The 19420-nt window shown below is 36.3% G+C and overlaps 1 protein-coding gene across 5 annotated transcripts in view; it reads right to left on the bottom strand.

Annotated features, from left to right (window-relative positions):
- CCDC181 (coiled-coil domain containing 181) overlaps positions 1 to 18416 on the bottom strand; it is a 42251-nt gene extending 23835 nt beyond the window's left edge. For 2 of the 5 annotated variants that reach the window (XM_055419689.2, XM_055419688.2), the window contains exons 1-5: positions 18199 to 18414; positions 16980 to 17085; positions 12221 to 12358; positions 8507 to 9457; positions 3659 to 3805 (exon numbers count right to left, since the gene is read on the bottom strand). In XM_055419689.2, the coding sequence (XP_055275664.2) occupies positions 3659 to 3805; positions 8507 to 9457; positions 12221 to 12337 (1215 nt within the window). In that variant the 5' untranslated portion in view covers positions 12338 to 12358; positions 16980 to 17085; positions 18199 to 18414. Of the gene's footprint in view, positions 1 to 3658; positions 3806 to 8506; positions 9458 to 9576; positions 9632 to 12220; positions 12359 to 16979; positions 17086 to 18198 lie in introns of those variants that run through there. The other 3 variants (XM_055419694.2, XM_055419692.2, XM_055419695.2) reach the window with 3 other exon arrangements.
- Between the last annotated feature and the right edge of the window lie 1004 nt (positions 18417 to 19420).

Raw genomic sequence — 19420 nt, 5'->3', positions numbered from 1 at the left:
TCCGGGAGTTGGTGATGGACAGGGAGGCCTGGCGTGCTGTGATTCATGGGGTCGCGGAGAGTCGGACACGACTGAGCGACTGAACTGAACTGAACTGACTGATGGCTAGTGGCCACTTTACTGCACAGTGTAGATACAGTGTTACCATCATCACAGAAAATTGTATTGGGCAGTGTTGTTCAAGATAAGATGAAAAAATAGGATTGATTGACTGATTGTTATGTCAGGTTTAAAAGAAAAATATGGTAAGGAAAGACAGTAATAATGGGAGATGGGAGCATAGTATCTACCAAGGCTGAATCAGGAAGAACAGAAAATGTGAACAGGTTGATTACTAGTAATGAAACTGAATCAATAATCAAAAATCTCCCCCAAAACAAAAGTCCAAGACCAGATGACTTCTAGAAAATCTAAAGAAGAATTAATACCGATCATTCTCAAACTCTTCCAATAAATAGAAGAGGAGAGGACACTTCCAATCCATTTTAAGAGGCCTGAATTACTGTGATACCAAAGCCAGACAAAGACAATACAAGAAAACAAAATTAGAGGCTGATATACTTGATGAATTCTTTAAATGTAAAAATACTCAATAAACCATCTGAAAAGCTAATTCAGCAGTATATTTAAAAAGATCATACACCAATGATCAAGTGGGATTTTACAGAGATGCTAGGATGGTTCAAATCTACAAATCACTGTTACACACATTAACGAAATGAAAGATAAAAATCATATGATGATCTAAATGGATGCAAAAAAAGCATTTGACAAAATATATATTTTCATGATAAAAACTCTCAAAAATTGGGTATAGAGAGAATATACCTCAATATAATGAAGACTATATATCACAAGTCCACAGTTAACATCGTACTGTCAGGGGAAAAACAAGAATCTCCATTCTCACTACTTTTATTCAACACATACTTGAAATCCCAGCTGGAGCAATCAGACAAGAAAAAGAAATAAAAGGCATTCAAATTAGAAAATTGCTCTATTTGCACATTACATATTATTATTATATACAGAAACCCTAGAGACTTCACCCCTCCCCACAAAAAGAAAAAAAAAAAACAGAATAAACCATTCAGTAAAGCTGCAGGATACAAAATCAATATATAAAAATCAACTGTGTTTCAATACACTAAAAACAAACTATCCAAAAGAGAATTAACAAGGCCTTTTAAAATAGCATAAAAAAAGAATGAAATAGGTACGTAGGAATAACTTTAACCAAGGCGATGAAAGACTATATGCTGAAAGCAAAAAGACATTGATGAAAGAAACTGAAGAAGATACAAATGAATGGAAAGATACTCCATGACCATGGACTAGAAAAACTAATACTGTTAAAATGTCCATACTATCTACAAATCGTCCATGCAATCTAAAATTCATTATATAAAAGTTCCAATGGAATTTTTCACAAAATTGAAAAAAACTCCTAAACTCTGTAGAAGATCCAAACATCCAATGTAATCCTGAGAAAGAACAACAAAGCTGGAAGCATCTCACGTCCTGATTTTAATCTATATTATAAAACCGAAGCAATCAAATAGTATATTAATAGTACTGGCATGAGAATAGACACATAGATCAATGGAAGGGAATAGAGAGCACAGAAATCAATATATTGATTGCATATATTGTCAATTATTTTCAACAAAGAAACCAACAATAACAATGAGGAAGGAACAGTCTCTTCAATAAATGGAATTGGGAAAACTGAATTGCTACATGTAGAAATTACCTCATTTCCTTTTCTCTTAATATACTGGATAGAACTCCCAGAATAAAATTATTTATTATAGAAGGGAGACTTACCTGTCTCTGACTTTAATGGGTATACCTATAGTATTTCCTAAGATAGTATTTATTCTGTAATCCACATTTTATTAGAAAAAATTAAAAATAAATGCTAGTAAATATGAGTATATACTTTTTCTATATCTTTCAAGACAGACAAATTCTTTTTATTTACCTATTCTGTACTGAATATATTAATAGATTTGTTATTATTGGTCCATAATTTCCTTCCTAAAATAAACTGTACTTGGTTATAGCATGCTATTATTTTACTATACAGTTGCAGTCAAATTTCTTAATATTTTCCCTGTTAGATCACGGTTTCAGGTTTACTACCTGAAAAGACACTGTCCATCCCAAGATTATAAAAGCTAAATTTCTATAAATAGTATAATAAACAATGTAAAAGTACATCATTTTGTTAGTCAAGAAAAACATATTTACAGACATAATAAACAAGGATTAAAATCTGTACTGCCTGCAATGCAAGAGACCCTAGTTCAAATACTGGGTCAGGAAGACCCCCTGGAGAAGGGATAGACTATCCACTCCAGTATTCTGGAGCTTCCCTGGTGGCTCAGTTGGTAAAGAATCCGCCTGCAATGCGGGAGGACCTGGATTCCATCCCTGGGTTGGGAAGATCCCCTGGAGGAGGGCATGGCAACCCACTCCAGTTTTTTTTTCCTGGAGAATCCCCAGGCTGCAGTCCATGAGGTCGCAAAGAGTTGGACATGACTGAGCAACTAAGCACAAGAAAAATAAAACTGATAAAACAGAAAAGACTACAAAAAGAAAATTCACAGAAAAAACATGCTCATATACACTCATATATATTAATAATTTGAAAAAAAATTAAGAAAATAAACTATATACAATGTTAGACAGGATATATTAAACATTTACTCTTACATACTGCTGGAGGGGCTATAAATTGATACAACCTTTCAGGAGGCTAACTTTGCATATTTAACCACAACTTTCATTCTGGACATCCAAAAAGTTATAAATTTCCAAGAAACCCTCTTATAGAATATTGATGTTCTCCTATAGAATTTACATATTCACAACAGCCCTGTTAATTAACAGAGCAATATTAGAATCAATCTAAATATCTACAAATGAGGAATGGTTTAATAAATTAAGTTACATCTGAAAGTAGAATATCACGGAGCTATTTGAAAAGAGATCTAAATGCATTGATCTAGAAATATGTCCTTGATAAATGAGTGAAAAAAATCCAACCATATAATACACTTTTAGCAGATAAACATGTAAATAAAAATAAGAGCTAGAAGGATTCGCAGCACACTGTTAAAAGCAGTTACCACTAGGAGATGAGCCTGGAAGGGGTTAGGATTGAGTTTTCAATTTTTAGTTTATATACATTTTTTAAATAGTAGGGATATAGACGATTTTTTTACTTTCTCATGGGTTTTTTTGTATATTTCAAATTTTTTTAAAAATTAAATAATATGATGACTTTGTTAGTTTTCACATAAGATTTCTATACATCTACTCTTAAGGGAGACCAATCTGTAGAGTTTTTGAGTGCATTGTCCTATTTAAATATCAAAGTTATATATCTTGAAAAAATGAATTGGTAGCTTTCCTTTTTTCTGTGCTTTAGCTGTTTGAATAAAATAAGAATCATTTGATTTTTACAAGGCTTCTTAGAATTTAATTATGTAATAAAGTCATCTGCATGTTGCATCTTCTGCAAGGGCATTTCTTGGACCACTTTTTCTACTTCTTCTTTAGGCTTTTAGTCTGATAGTCAGACTCCCTTCTGTAAATAAATCCAGCTTTCATATATGTATGAACTTATTCTTTATGAAGAAGGATTACTTACTCTATTGTTCATGTCTTCAATCTGCTTTGCTCGCTGAATTCTCCTCATTTCTAGGACCTGCTCTCTCTTCTTTTGCAACCATGCTTTAAATACCATGTCGTTTTCTTTTTTCTTCTCTTTTTCTTCTTCTATTTTCTTTTGATCTTCCTGGGGGAAAGAATATCCAAACACACTAATGAAACATTAATAAAATTATATATGTTATCAAAGTAGAGAGATATATTTTGATGTCTGACATTAGAATTCCCAGCCTCTAAAAATTTCCATCTGTAAATTGGGCCTCCCGAAAGAAAACAGCGGAGAAGGCAATGGCAAGCCACTCCAGTACTCTTGCCTAGAAAATCCCATGGATGGAGGAGCCTAGTAGGCTACAGTCCATGGGGTCGCTATGGGTCGGACACGACTGAGCGACTTCACTTTCACTTTTCACTTTCACACACTGGAGAAGGAAATGGCAACCCACTCCAGTGTTCTGGCCTGGAGAATCCCAGGGACGGGGGAGCCTGGTGGGCTTCCGTCTATGGGGTCACACAGAGTCGGACACGACTGAAGTGACTTAGCAGCAGTAGCAGCAGCAAAGAAAACAGGGCCTCCAATTATCTTAGGGAAAAAAAGGAAGACTTCAGATAAATTGTAGAGGTAAAGTCTATAATTACATAAATCTACACTATGCAACATGCTGTTCAAGAATTTCTTGGATCTCTCCTTCGCTTCCTAGTTTATTATTGGTATTTAACTCCTCAAAAACCACAGCTATGCAAAAGACCGCACCAAAACACACACACACACACACACACACACACACTCTCTCTCACTCTACAAGCACTAATATGGTGTCCACAGAAGCACTATAAATGTCTTAAACATTTTTACACTATTGTTAAATTTGTTGTGACCCATGACATTGTGATTACGAAACCAGTGCTATAATCGTTTTCTTTTTGAAGTATACAGTCATCTCTGATGTGTACAAGTGAGCAGTGATTGGATGTCTAGGACTTGCTTTGAAAAAAACTTCAGCCAAAAAAGGAAGAGATGACGCAAATATGCCAAAATCTCAATGCCTCTTGAATCTGGGTAATGGAGACATAACGGTTAACTGTACCTTCATATGTGTTGAAGATTTTTTATCATAATGTTTAAAAATATTTTCAACTAGTGTATATCCATAACATTTTTGCTATCAGAAAAATATTTAAACCATTAACTATAAGAACAAAATTAATTTTTTTACCCAAATTATTAAAGTGATGTTATAAAAGAGAGTTACTTAAACTTTAAGGGAGGTATTTACTTAAACCAGTTATGAAGAGCTGTAAAACAGTAACTGGGAACAATGCAGCATGTCTTAGTGGAAATATCGCCCTGGTAGAAGTTAAGAGATCTGAGTAACTATCATATGCCATCATACTATGTTAATTTGGGCAAACCATTTAACTCAGTATTCTCATCTATAAAATGAATTGTATTAACAAGCTCATAAGTCTCTCTCAATACTAAAATTTTAGCATGGAAATAAACTGAATGATAGAATCCATGCTTAAACTGTTTTCAAATGATGAATTCAGAGTTCTTTCCACGTGTTTTGACAGTATAGCAAGCCCTTTTTGATTGAACAAAATGTAGAAGGAAAATTTCTATACAATTAATAGCATAAAATGTCTTTTTAAAAACTTGTATACCATTTTCTAAGCCCTTATAATGGAGCTTACATAATATGTGAATTTACTAAGTATTAAACTTTATATTTATTTTAGCTCCCTTTTATCAAATGATTTGGGATGCCTTGCACGAATAATTGTAGGACAATTATTTTTCCAGACAGGACATCTGGATTAAACAAATGACATTAGCCAAAGCACAGACACTGCAGTTGCCAAAAAGAACAGTGAGATGATGCACTTAGTGTAGAGAGAAGCAGTAGAGCAGCCCAACCTAGGAAATATTCTGCAGGGCATCAAAAAGGAAAGCCTTCTCCTGAAACCAGCTAAAAATATTTTAAAGTCTTAGCACTTAAAGACCATGCCTTGAGCTAGTACATAACCAAAGTGAAATTTAGTTATAAGGATACTGACATGAGAAAAGTATATCCCAAAACAGTGTGTGACACCCAAAAAAGAGGATCAAAAGAAAAATGAACTATCCATTAGTCATACCCATTAAAGATTACCATTAGTTCATTAGTGAAAAAGACACTGACATTATATAAAACCTCATATATAACTCCTTGGAGAAGGAAATGGCAACCCACTCCAGTGTTCTTGCTTGGAGAATCCCAGGGACGGGGGAGCCTGGTGGGCTGCCGTCTATGGGGTCGCACAGAGTCGGACACGACTGAAGCGACTTAGCAGTAGCAGCATATAACTTCTACAGAAATATATACAGAAGCACACATGTAAACATGTGTGTGTGTATGCAGCAAACAAGTAGTTCAGTTATTCTCAACAAATTCTTTTACATTATCACGCAGTTCTGAGTTAACAGATCCTTTTACGTACCTATTATATACCTGAACCAAGGCAGCTGAGTCTGACAGAGTTCAGATTTCAGTAGCCAACTAAGCTAAATTTTATTATGTATGCACCCTTTCAGATTTCCTGCCTAAAAGTGTGCTATAGGTTACATGTTCTTAGTAACTTCACTTCTTAATCTTTTCTGCTAATGTGAGTTCCTGATTTAAATGCCAGAAATTTCCATTGATCATTTCCTACATAAGTGGAAAATATACCACTTCTCAACAAACAAACTATACCACTTCTCAACTTCTCAACATGACAGGAAAACTGGGATTTCAACTTTGCTACAAACAAGTCATGGGACTTTGGTAAAGTTATTTAAATTTTCTGGACTAGTTTTTCACCTATGAAATAAACTTTAAGGTTTCTTCTTATGTTCTATTAACTGTGATTCTCTTGCCATTAGGTATTTACAGTTAAACATTTTATATGGTTCAGCTTAATGCTATTTGGTATTCAGTAAAACAGAGAATCAGGGCACTGATTTATGTAGTTCAGAGAAAATTACTTAGTTTTAGTACTTAGAATTTTCCATTATAAAACACTTTTATTCTCTTTAGGAGCAACCCCTCCCCCTCAAAATAATAGTTTTGGATTCTGTAGGGCATCTTGGAGACATTTCAGTTAGGTTATTAGGCTCTATTTTTAATTAAAACTAAAATCCCCGAAATCAAGAAAATGTAGTGTTGATAACAATCTATAAGAGGAACAGAAAAGAGTTTTATTCCAGCCACACGGAGGACTATTGCCCAGGAGACACAAATTCAAGAAGCATCTGTATCGTGTTCCACTGAATTACAAAATAGGGGAGGCATATATATAGGCAAAAAATGTAAATCACATAAATTCTTTGTCAGGAATTAGGATTGAAGCTAGCAAGAAATAAGGGTGCTTTTCTTAAGCAAGGATTGGCTGATATCTGAAATGGTTAAATAACTACAAGGGGAGACCTTGAGACCATAAGGCTGAAGCTGGCAGATGGTATTTTGAAGAGGTCTGGTGATATACTTGAGTTTGACACAGTTCAGAAAATTCAGGTTCTCGGTGATACAGGAACACATCTGAAACTATACCTACAATGGCCACCCAGCTCCATTCTGGATGCCTGAACCACAGTATTTTATCTTATCAAAACAAAGAACATGAAATATCAAATATGACAAGGGTACATTCCTTCAAGGTTTCAAAAGAGACAGATTAACATGTATACAGTAAGTCAGTATGGCCCTGGTTCTGGGAAGGGAATCTCATCTTCAAAGGAGAACTAGCATGAGTGTCATGGGAAGGTGGGGAGCATTTATCCTATCTTCAAGGAGGCATTCTAAACAATCTGGTAAATATTTTCTTTTTTTCCCAATGGTGAAAGCAGAGGTACAAAGTATGTTTGACAGGATGTTCAAATAGATAGGCTGTTCTAGTCAGCATAAGAGGCTTCCCAGGTAGTGCATAATGTTCAAGACAAATCATGTATAAGCAAGAATTCCCTGTACCTCAATATGTGAAAATTTCTTCCATCCAGTAGTCCTGGAAGATGCATGAAATATACACACATACATACACACACACCGGAGAATTATAATCTAATTCCTCTGTTGCCTTCTAAACCCCAACAAATTTGTGCCTTCATTTTTTTTATCTGACATCTGATTTTCACCTATCTCATATCAAAATTGGGCTTCCCTGACAGCTCAGCTGGTAAAGAATCCACCTGCAATGCAGGAGACCCTGATTTGGGGGTTGGGAAGATCCCCTGGAGAAGGGATAGGCTATCCACTCCAGTATTCATGGGCTTCCCTGGTGGCTCCGATGGTAAAGAATCCACCTGCAATGTGGGAGACCTGAGTTCGATTCCTGGGTGGGAAGATGCCCTGGAGGAGGGCATGGCAACCCACTCCAGTATTCTTGCCTGGAGAATCCCCATGGACAGAGGAGCCTGGCGGGCTACAGCCCAAGGGGTCGCAAAGAGTCAGACACAACTGAGTGATGAAGCACAGCACAGCATATCAAAATTATTTTCAGGAGTCACTTAACTTCTCTGAGCCTCACCTTTAAAAGGAAAGGATCAGATGAAACCATAGCTGATATCTCCTCTAGCTCTAACACAAGTCATTCATTACTACGCTTTTGTGATCTTCACAAGAAAGGACCAGGGTAATCAGGGTGCTTGTTCCATAAATACAGATTTTTAACACTTAACCACTTAATCTAACAACAGGAAAAACCAAGCGAGTGCATATATCCAATCATTTGAAGAACCATGTCAATTCTTACTGAATTTATAAAACATAGAAACATATTCTACTTTCAATATAATGCCCACTTGTGCTCTCACCTCTTTCTTCAGCTTTTCTTTCTTTTGTTCCAGTCGTTTTTTCAGTTCTTTCTGTCGAGGAGAGAGACAGAATGTTGAGGTCGCTGGAGACACATCTGCGGACTGGGTCCTATGGTTAGATTTTCCGTTCCCCTTACTTCGATCTGAGTTGGCAGCAGAGCCTGGATAAGTCTTGGGGTTGGGTGGTGGCTGAGGGATGTAAGTCAGTGGCTCTTCTGTTGATGAGGGAGCAAGAGCATGCACTTTGGCTACTGGCTCTTCTTTCTTGACTCCACTGACAGACGAATTGGGAGATCTGGGTGACAACTGCTGAGGTTCACCTTCTGTACTATTAGCATTATTAATGGGTGGCAAAAACCCCTGACTCTTAATGTCCTGTAAATTCACAAGTTCAAACTTTCCATCTCTCTCCATTAGGATTTTCCTATCCTTGTTTTCTTCACAATTTCCATCAGTAAGTGACAGGATCACATTTTCTTGTCCAAATTCATTGGAAATACATAACTGTGACAGTTTTCCAGACACATTACTTTCATTTTCAAAATAATTTTTGTTAGTATCACTGTCTTCCAGAGGAGGAACTTCTAAGTCAACTAATTTGTCCTTGAATTTAAGTTTGCGTTCCCTTTTATCATTCACTGGTTCTTGATTTTGTAGAAGTCTGTTGGCTTGTATAATTTTCTCCATAATATATCTCCTTACTTCCTCATCCTCTTCCTCCTCCAGGTCTTGATGGCTTTCTAGTTTGGATTCTTGCAAAGAGTTTTCACTATCTGAATCTGATATGGGGTCCAAAGGCTGAATACTTGGTACAGAAATAAAGTCATTTCTTCTTGGTGAAACCTCATCCTTCAAAGATTTATCGGGATCAGAAAGCTGCTTGGTGTGTTCTATTTCTGTTTCATTCTCTTTTAAGTCTTGGTTAATATTCTCTTCATTCCCACAAGCCATCTAGAAAAAGAGACGAGATTCATTTTCAGTAAAAATTGAGACGTTTTGTCCATTCATATGTAGACAATCCAAAATGGATGTTCATACTCATAATTTATTTCATGAATGGGAAAACTTACATGCTTCCTGCTCATATTTCACTCATAGTTTTCTAATTCATATTTTATTTCCCCTAGGGAAAAAGCAAAATAATTGGAGGAAAATTTAAATCTGAATTTGATGTTGCCAAGTACTAGAGTGATTAGTTTTTTTAAAGATTCCATGCCAATGTATAAAAATGTAACTACAAACAGTACAATATTAATATCTCTCCCTCTATAAAATGTTCCTTCTTTCACATTTTCAGAAGAATATACTTTTAAATGTTTTCTCCTTATAATATTTGTACTTTTTCAAACAGGTATCTTTCTCCCCAGGATCATTCATGACAAAGTCACTGCCTTTGATCAAGTCCTTATCATTCTGAGTTTCCTATGATCTTTTCAAATTATTACTTCTGCTATTTTCTGCATGATCTATACCCAAATTCCAAGTCAATTTTTACCTCTGGATCAGATTTTCCTCCCTCAATTACCTTCAGAGGCTCCATCAATCTATGTTAAACACCGTTATATAACTTGGTCTTACTTTTCTTAAAAAATTTAATCCCACATGAACCATGAACCAGTATTTTCACAAAACCCTGCTCCACAACTACTAAGTAATGGCTACTATGTCCTGCTGTCGTCAACCCCTTAAAATTCCCTTCCTCTTTTACTAGTTTAGTCACCAATTCTAACAGCCTCTTCTTCCTAACCTGGACAACACTGCTGTATGTCCAGTAAGCAAATCAACGTGGCCCCCTAAAATGACTACCAAGTAACTAAGATTATACTAAGATCTCTGCACTGTAATTGGTCTTTTTAGCTTTATTTTATTATTTGGTTCATTTCGATAGTATCTGTTTCCAAATTCTCCTTTAGCTTTTACTTCTTTTTAAAATCCACTACAATAAAATCTTCCCCTAACCCTCACCCCTGTTTCTCTGTCATCCATTTTTTCCTACCAGCCTCAAAGGGAAAAGTGATTTTAATAATCCACTGGAATGAACAAGATTCATTAGAGCACTGTGTTTTAACCACTGCTGTATCCACAGCACCTAGAACAGTCTCTGACACATGGCCAAGTGATAATTACTTTTCAATGAATGAATAAGCAATAAGGCAATGAATTATCATTATAATTTCTCTAATTCTTTAACCCTGTGCTGTGGATCTCATACCCTTCTAGTCATGAGACCTTGGTTCAGCATTATTGCTTGGTATGTCTTCCTCTGGGCTTCCCTGGTGGCTCAGATGGTAAAGAATCACCTGCAGTGCGACAGACCTGGGTTTGATCCCGGGTTGGGAAGATCCCTTGGAGAAGGGAACGGCTACCCACTCCAGTATTCTGGCCTGGAGAATTCCATGCCAGAGGAGCCTGGTGGGCTACAGTTCATGGAGTCGCAAAGAGGAGGATACGACTGAGCGACTTTCACTTTTCTTTCATCTCTTCCTCTACTTATTCTGATTATTTTTCTGTTAAAGATGCATAAAACCACCATGTAAAAGCCATCTTAGAAAAGTCTTCACTTTTGACTCTGTTGCCTTTTCCAAATGTTATCTATCTCATCTGTCTTCTCCACTGCATAAGAAAGCAAGATAGAACCAAGAGAGAGTTGTGATAAAAAAAAACCTGCAGCCTTCATTTCCTTCTAGTCTTTTCCTCAACCCTCTTAAAACTGGCTCCTGATGTAAGTACCTTCATCAACATCCCTCTCAAGCCCCCTATCTTATTCCAGTCTTGGTTCTTATCTTCATTACTTCCCTGTTTATTAACACTAATTACATTATGTATAATAGTTACATATTTTAATAAAATTATATATAATTAGTGTCAGTAGGAGTTTCTCTGGTGGCTCAGATGGTAAAGACGATCCCCTGGAGAAGGGAATGGCTACCCACTCCAGTATCCTTGCCTGGAGAATTCCATGAACAGAGGAGCCTGGGGGGCTGCAGACACAACTGAGCGAATAACACTTTCACTTTCTTTCATTTTCAGTGTCAATACATATGCATATATATACACTCATATATTATAGATATACATACACACTGTATATAAGTAAAAAGAGACAGAACCTTCTATAATTCAGAAACTGGTTCATTTTCCTAGATATCCCTACTACATGTCTGATAAATAGTACAGAATGATGATTAATGGATCCACTTTTTTCTACATATATTTCTGTGTCTCAGTCTTTGACCCTTTACTTTTTTCTGTATATTCATTCCCCTAAAATTCATTCTTAACGTTTCAAATATTAGCTAAAAGACCATGTTTTTAAGGATTTGCTTTATTTTTCATGTTTATTGAAAGTAAACCCACTGATTTTACCCAAGTTCACATAAAGTAGAAATCAGTTGTATTTGCTTTTTACTTCTGATGCAATAAATTGTATTACTGAATTATATAAATTATAACTTTATTTTTAATTATAATTTTAGCTTTAAGTGCTAACTTAATCACTGTTCTCTAATTAACCCTATGCTTTATGACACAACATTGAAACTCTATATGCTTCAATTTTTTCATGTCTAAAATAGGAATAATGCTACTCGTTCTATGTATATCGAAGGAATTTTGTGAGGTTTAGATGAGATAATACAAGTGAAAATTCCTCAAGAACTACAAAACACTTTGTTAATATGATTACTACAAATGCTGATGGCAATTTATATATACCTCCATTATGCTGGCACCGCATTTTTCTTTTTCATTAATCAACCACTCCAGGTCCTTTTCAAAGTCATCTTCATATTCTCCACTGTCTTTTGAATCAGTATCTTTATTTTCATTCATTTTGTTTGTTAAAGAATAATGCTGTAAGATTAAAAGAGATAAGGTATTACGCCATGTCCACTTTAGGGGTAGTATGGAGTATGAAGATTAATCCTAAAGGTAAGCTAAGTAACACACAGAAACACAAATTATGGGATGTTCAGAATAAACGTATCAGTATATCCTAAAACAGAGACTTACAAAGGCCAGACATTTTCTAGGTATACCACTCCTAATAACCATTACATCTCCCCCCAGTTCCTGACAGCCTAATATACAAGGAGATTTAAAAAGGCAGATATATGAAGACTATCTGAGTATCAGAGAAGGAATTTCCACATCCCCTGCCAATCATTAAAACTCCTTGCCCAGGTCTGAGCTGATGAATCAGCTTTGTAGTCTCACTCACACACATTTTCCTATATTCAAATTAAAATGATTATATTAATTGTTATCCTCAGTTTCTCAATCCTTCTGGTAATTTATTCAGTGTAATTATAATTTCTGATCTGAGAGGTTTTATTAACTATGTAACAATTCAATTGACTCTTAGTTATGGTAAAAGCTAATTTCCACAGAAGTCAAACTGCTGTCAATTCAAAATAAAATATTCTTTTTTATATAAAAAACAAACTGTGATGCCTACTACTATCTGGAAGGCAGTGACAATAAATAAGAATGTCAGGTGAAAGTTAATAAATGTTTGTGGAAATGGTGTATAAATTTAGTCATTTTTAAGAAAACAAACCATAGTTATCTGAAAATTGAGGTCAGTTCCAAGCCCTAATTTATTGGCCCATAATTTTTCAAATGAAAGATGCATTTCAATCTTTACCTATAACATGTCTTTATGTGTGTGAGCATACTATATATGTATGTGAATATACATTACAATATTAACAAACCTATTTGTTGAACACCTACAACATGTCTCCAAAAATTATAAAATATGCTCTTGAGCCCCAATACAGAAGACAAATGTAAGTCAAATACATACATTCCAAACGTAGATAAAACATAAATTGAAAATGTAGGTAAGTGGAACAAAGGTATAAAGGACTATAGAAGGAAGAATAAAAAAGCAACTAAGTTTAAAATTGGAAATATCAAGGAAAGTTGAGATGTGTTTTGAATACGGAGTGTGAGCGTTCATCATCTACTCCAGACAAGAGAACAGTCTGAAAAAGAACAAACATAAAAGTTCATGGAATTTCCCAGTATGACCTGAACATAAATGTGCCTCTGGAGAAGGTTCTAAATGGAGACAGAAGGGGTCAGTTTGATGTCATATTATCTTTTCAAAAAGAAAAAGCTTGAGGGAAAATTGTTTATGTATATCTAATTGTCATGAAATAGCCAGAGATAGAAATATACAGCAATAATCTGCATACTTTCCACTACTGACTTAAACAAAAACAAAAAGAGCAATACTCTGTAAATAGAATTTTAGGTCAGATTTCAAAAGAACTGTAGAAATATGATTTGCAGGGCCCCAAACACCTGGGATCCTGTTTCTATACCTGCCTTTTCTCGCTCTAACACCAAGATTAAGTTACCTAAAAACTTCTCTGGAAGTAGAAAGTACAGATATCAAGAACACATGAAATCTAGGCATATTTTTAAAGATATAAAATGAGAGGTATTATGTTTGATTCGATAAATATCCACAAGTTTTTTGTGGCCATTAGCTTCACTTCTTCCAAAAAGTTTGACCTGACCACCTAACCAGGTACCAATTTTACTAAAGCAAGATTTCTATTTTCTCCATGAAATGATAATGAAAGCATGTGGGAGACCATCTTTCCACTAGCTGTACCAGCACTAGTTAAAAGAAGAAATAAGGGTTTTCAGTACTATGTGTAATGTTAGTTAAAAGAATGAGACAATTCAAAAAGACACAGGCACCCCAATGTTCACAGCAGCACTCTTTACAAGAGCCAAAACATGGAAGCAACCTAAGTATCCATCAAGATATGAACAAATAAAGAAGATGTGGTACATATATACAGTGGAATACTACTTAGCCACAAAAAATAAGAATGAAATAAAGCCATTTGCAGCAACAAGGATGGATCTAAAGATTATCTTACTAAGTGAAGTAAACCAGAAAGATAAAGAAATACCATATGATATCACTTATATGTGTAATCTAAAGTATGACACAAATGAACTTATTTACAAAACAGAAACATACTCACAGACATAGAAAACAAATGGTTCTAAAGGGGAAAGGGGGTGGGGAGATAATTAACTAAGAGTTTGGGATTAGCAGATACACACTACTATATATAAACCAGATAAACAAGAAGGCCCTACTGCATAGCACAAGGAACTATAGTCAATATCCTATGATAAACTAGAATGAAAAAGAATATAAATAAGTGTGTGTGTATATATGTGTTTGTGTATATATATGTGTGTGTATATCACCTTGCTGTACACGAGACTAACACAACACTGTAAATCAAGAATACTTCAATTAAATATACTTCAATTTAAAAAATTATGAAAACAAAAACATAAATGGGCTCCAAGACTGAGACTCGGCTAAAGAACAGATAACATAAAGCTCTGTATCCAGTTTTCTACAGTTTAGAGAACAAAAGAAACTGGAACATATTCAGAGGTTGGTAAACCAGGAGAAAAGGGGATAAAAGACAAGGAGAAGGGACAAAGGCAGGTTATGGGAATAAAATGCCTTAAAGCCAGATTCTGAGGGCTACTTGAAAACCCTAGGAATGTTAGCCTAAAGAAGAGAAATCCCCTAAAGAATTATGACAACTGCTTTACAATATTTAAATAGTCATTATGTGAAGGAGGGCTGGACTTGCATAATTTCAAACAGTAAGACCAATACCAAGGACTAGAAACTCAGGGGCAAATTTTGGCATAATTTAGTTTCAAACTTGTCCTGAAGTGAAGTGAGCTGCATTCTCTGTTGATCAAATGTTTATACATAGCTCAGAAGGTGATCATAGCATGTTTTAAAGGGAGACTGAAGCTTTAGAAAAAGAGGTGAGCTAGATGACCCTTAGGAGAAGGCAATGGCAACCCACTCCAGTGTTCTTGCCTGGAGAATCCCAGGGACAGCAGAGCCTGATGGGCTGCCATCTATGGGGTCGCACAGAGTCGGACACAACTGAAGCAACTTAGCAGCAGCAGCAGCAGCAGATGACCCTTAAGGTTTATTTTAACCTTTATTATAAGACGCAAATTAGCAAACAACTGCCAACTTACGAAATGCAAGAGAACGTTAAAACAAATGAAGAGTACCATGGTAACGCTTAGTCTAAAATAAATGATCTCAAACTGGGGCTCTGTAATAACCTAGAGGGGTAGGAATGGGCAGGAGGTGGGAGGGAGATTCGAGAGGGAGGCGAATATGTACACCTATAGTTAATTCATACTGTTGTATAACAGAAATCAAACCAATACTGTAAACCAAGCATCAATGAAAAATAAACATTTTTAAAAGTCAAAAATAAAATAAATGATCATTGTCTGAATAACTAAATTCAAGGCTTAAAATTCTATTTCACCTAAATGTCACCTTTACCCTGCAGAATTCTTAATACTACTTCCCGTTAATGCTCAAGACAAAGTTAGTTTTAGGTACACTGAATATTAATTATTCAACCAGATAATTATAACTATTTCTACTGTATCAGTTGGACTGTAATTCCTTCTATTTATTTCTTTTCAGCTAAAATATAGGAAATAGATTTTCTTAAAAGACTCAAAGTAATGCTTCAATAATTCATAAATCAGAGGTTGAGAGCAATAATATTTTGAAGTGATCTGAAGAAAACAAATCGGTATTCCAGAGTGAGTTTATCACTGCCTGAGCTTCCCTGGTGGCTCAGTGATAAAGAATACACCTGCCAATGCAGGAGACTCGGGTTCGATCCTTGGGCTGGGAAGATCTGCTGGAGGAGGAATTAACAATTCATTTCAGTTTTCTCACCTGGGAAATCCTATGGACAGAGGAGGCATGAAGGCTGTAGTCCACTGGGTTGCAAACACAACTTAAGAGACTAAACAACAAGCTGCAAGACAGGCTAAATCATGCAAGCTGTTGTGTTTACGTACCCAACCATTCAAAGTAAGGGTGTCATGAATGATGCAGAATAGGCTAGAACTCACTCTAACCCAAAACACTTACATAAATAAAACTTTTTTCACAGTCACAAATGCCTTAGGATAATATACTTTATTTTCTGATCAGAAATCTGGAAATTTATTATTTTAAGATGTTTAAGTTACCTAACTAATTGTTAGAATAAGAATTCTACGGAACTCAACAGTGTTTTCCCTTAGTCTTATTAAAACATAGTCTCAACTGTAAATAAATGGTTGCCTGAAAACTTTAGTAAATATGTGTTATTATTTACAAAGTATCTCACAACCATGTGAAAACTCAAATTCAAAACTAAAACATAGAATCATCAATATAAATATCAAATAATTATAAATTAAACATATTAGGTTATTATGAAATTAAACTATTATGCCGCAATTTAAAAGAAAAAAGCCATAGTTGAAGTGACTCAGGGAAGTAAATGAAGTTCATCAAACAAGAAGTGCCATTCCTTCCCTATAACTTCAAAGAAGTCATGGCTGATTCCCAAGTAAACAAAGAACATATATCATAAACTCGCGTTACCAAGTCCCTTAAGCCTTTTTCAAATGCGTCACAGGATAGTCAATCCCCTTCACTTCTTTTAATCTTCATCCCCACGGTACTGGCCATATGGAACACAGTCAACATTCTGGAACAAAAATAAATCTCACACAAACTGAATCATGATAGTTTCATACACAAACTAACACATATTCCTTATGAGTTTCACACATTCAGTGTGTATCATCGGCAAAATTCTATATACCTGTTTTAGGCCTGAACAACCCTCTTAATAGGGAACTGCAGCAAGAGACAGAAATTAATTCCCTCCTCCTATGTGTCTGCTAAATCCCATGTGGGTATGTGACTGCAGACCTTTTACTGTGAGTCTAAGTCCATGTGTTAGTCGCTCAGTGGTGTCTAACTCTTTGCCACCCCATGGACTGTAGCCCTCCACACTCCTCTGTCCGGTGGAATTCTCTAAGCAAGAATAAAGGAAGGAGTAGCCATTCCTTCTCCTGGGGATCTTCCCAACCCAGGGATGAAACCCGGGTCTCCTTAACTGCAGGAGGATTCTTTACCATCTGAGCCACCAAGGAAGCCCAACTAGGTCCACAACTACACACAATTTTGATACTTTCTTTCAGGATTCAAAAACCTAAATCATAGTTTAATTCATTGACTCCTGTCTTATACCATTTTAAGCTCAAAATCTAAGAAAATGGGAAGAACATCAAATAGAACTCTTTTATCATATAAAGTAAGTACTTAAGCAAAAGCCAACCCATAATAACATCTTGAGACCATATGGCCCATTCTTACTTCTACATCCTGCCAAGACTGTGATCCCATGAGTATATTTTTTTCAGTCATAATAATCTGTCACATAGTATGATGATAAGTAATATTTTACAAACATATGTGGTAATTTTCATTTCTATACAGGGTCCCAAGGTACCACCAACTAACTGAATGTCTTAGCCTCTTCATGGAAGCTAACATTTCAAGAGTGACTTTTTTTCTCCCGGGGATGAGGCGAAAGAATATGACGAAAATTAGAAACGAAGCTACCCTCCGAGGGACTTCCCTCAAAGCTAAACAAAGCGAAACTGCCAGGCTTCCGGGCCAGAGCCAAGCTCTGTGGACCCCAGACTCAGAGGATGAGGTGCCAACACAGTCTCACTCGCTTCTCTGCCCACCTTTCCTCCCAGCTGTCCCAGACGATTACCCAACTCGTTACCCTCCCTCCCTCCGTAAATACCTCTGCACTATCCTTCCCTTCGCTCCCTCTATATCCCCTCCTGCCTGTGTAAGACGCAGTGGCTGGAGTCACAAAGATGGCCGGGGGCGTGCTCCTCTCCTCCTCTTTTTAAGCTCTGACAATGAGGCGAGGAAAACCCCAGCACCTGAGCCGCAGCGGCCAGGACCCGGCTGCCATGGCAACGGCGCGTCGCCTTGTCCTTCATCCGGGCCTCTCAGTACAGGGGCTCAGTGGGCCTGCGCAGGCGCAGAACATAGCCGAAGAACACCTGTCTCTCTCTACAGGCGCTCCTCAAGGTGCGGGCAATCAACGTGTGTGGCTGCGGTTTCCGGGGAAACGACCAAGAAAGCCACGCTTCACCCGCAAGTTTCACCGATGTTAGTAAGAACTGCGGGAAGGTTATTCTTGGTTATGAGTTTTCCCAGGTTTTAGCTGTCTCTTGTGGGGTATGTATTCTGTTAAGTTCTAGAAGTATACTGGTGTATGTTATTTTCTTCACTGTTAATGTGCGAAAGTAGTTTCACTCGTTGATAAGCACGGTAATTAGTTACCAGTTTTTTGACCCTAAGATTCCCCAATCAAAACCAAACATTTACAACTAGAGATTATCATACTAAGTGAAATAAGTCAGAAAGAGAAAGGCAAATACCACATGCTATCATATATGTGGGATCTAAAATATGGCACAAATGGACATACCTATAAAACAGAAACAGACCCACAGAATTAGAGAACAGGCGCCTGGTTGCCAAGGGGGAGTGGGGTGAGGGAGGAAAGGATTGGGAGTTTGGGGTTAGCAGATGTAAACTGTTACATATAGGATGGATAATAAGATCCTAATGTATAGCAGAGGAAACTGATATATTCAATTTCCTGTGATAAACCATAAGTGAAAAACAATATTCAAAAAAAGAGTACGTCCATATGTGTATAACGAGTCACTGCTATACAGCAGAGATTGGCACAACACTGTAAATCAATTATATTTAAATGAAAATTAAAACCTCCGTTGTCCAAGAGAATGGTCAAAGGAAACAGGATGTTTGTTTCCACTTTCAGGCATTTTAAAAAGGTTATCTAGAATTTTCCGGATCCTTAAACGCCCTCCTTAAAGGTCATCTTTATGTATGATTTTTAAATTGAGCAAGATGATTTTTAAATTGAGGTGACAGATGGCAAGATTTAAGGATTTGTCCGTTCCCTGCCAGAAGTAGCACAGAGA

Source organism: Moschus berezovskii, chromosome 17 (genome assembly GCF_049115385.1).
Source record: "Moschus berezovskii isolate FMDL1 chromosome 17, NW_MosBer_1.0, whole genome shotgun sequence".
Lineage (NCBI taxonomy): Eukaryota > Metazoa > Chordata > Mammalia > Artiodactyla > Moschidae > Moschus > Moschus berezovskii.
Note: the sequence above shows the minus strand (reverse complement) of the source record. Positions and strands in the feature narration are given on the sequence as shown.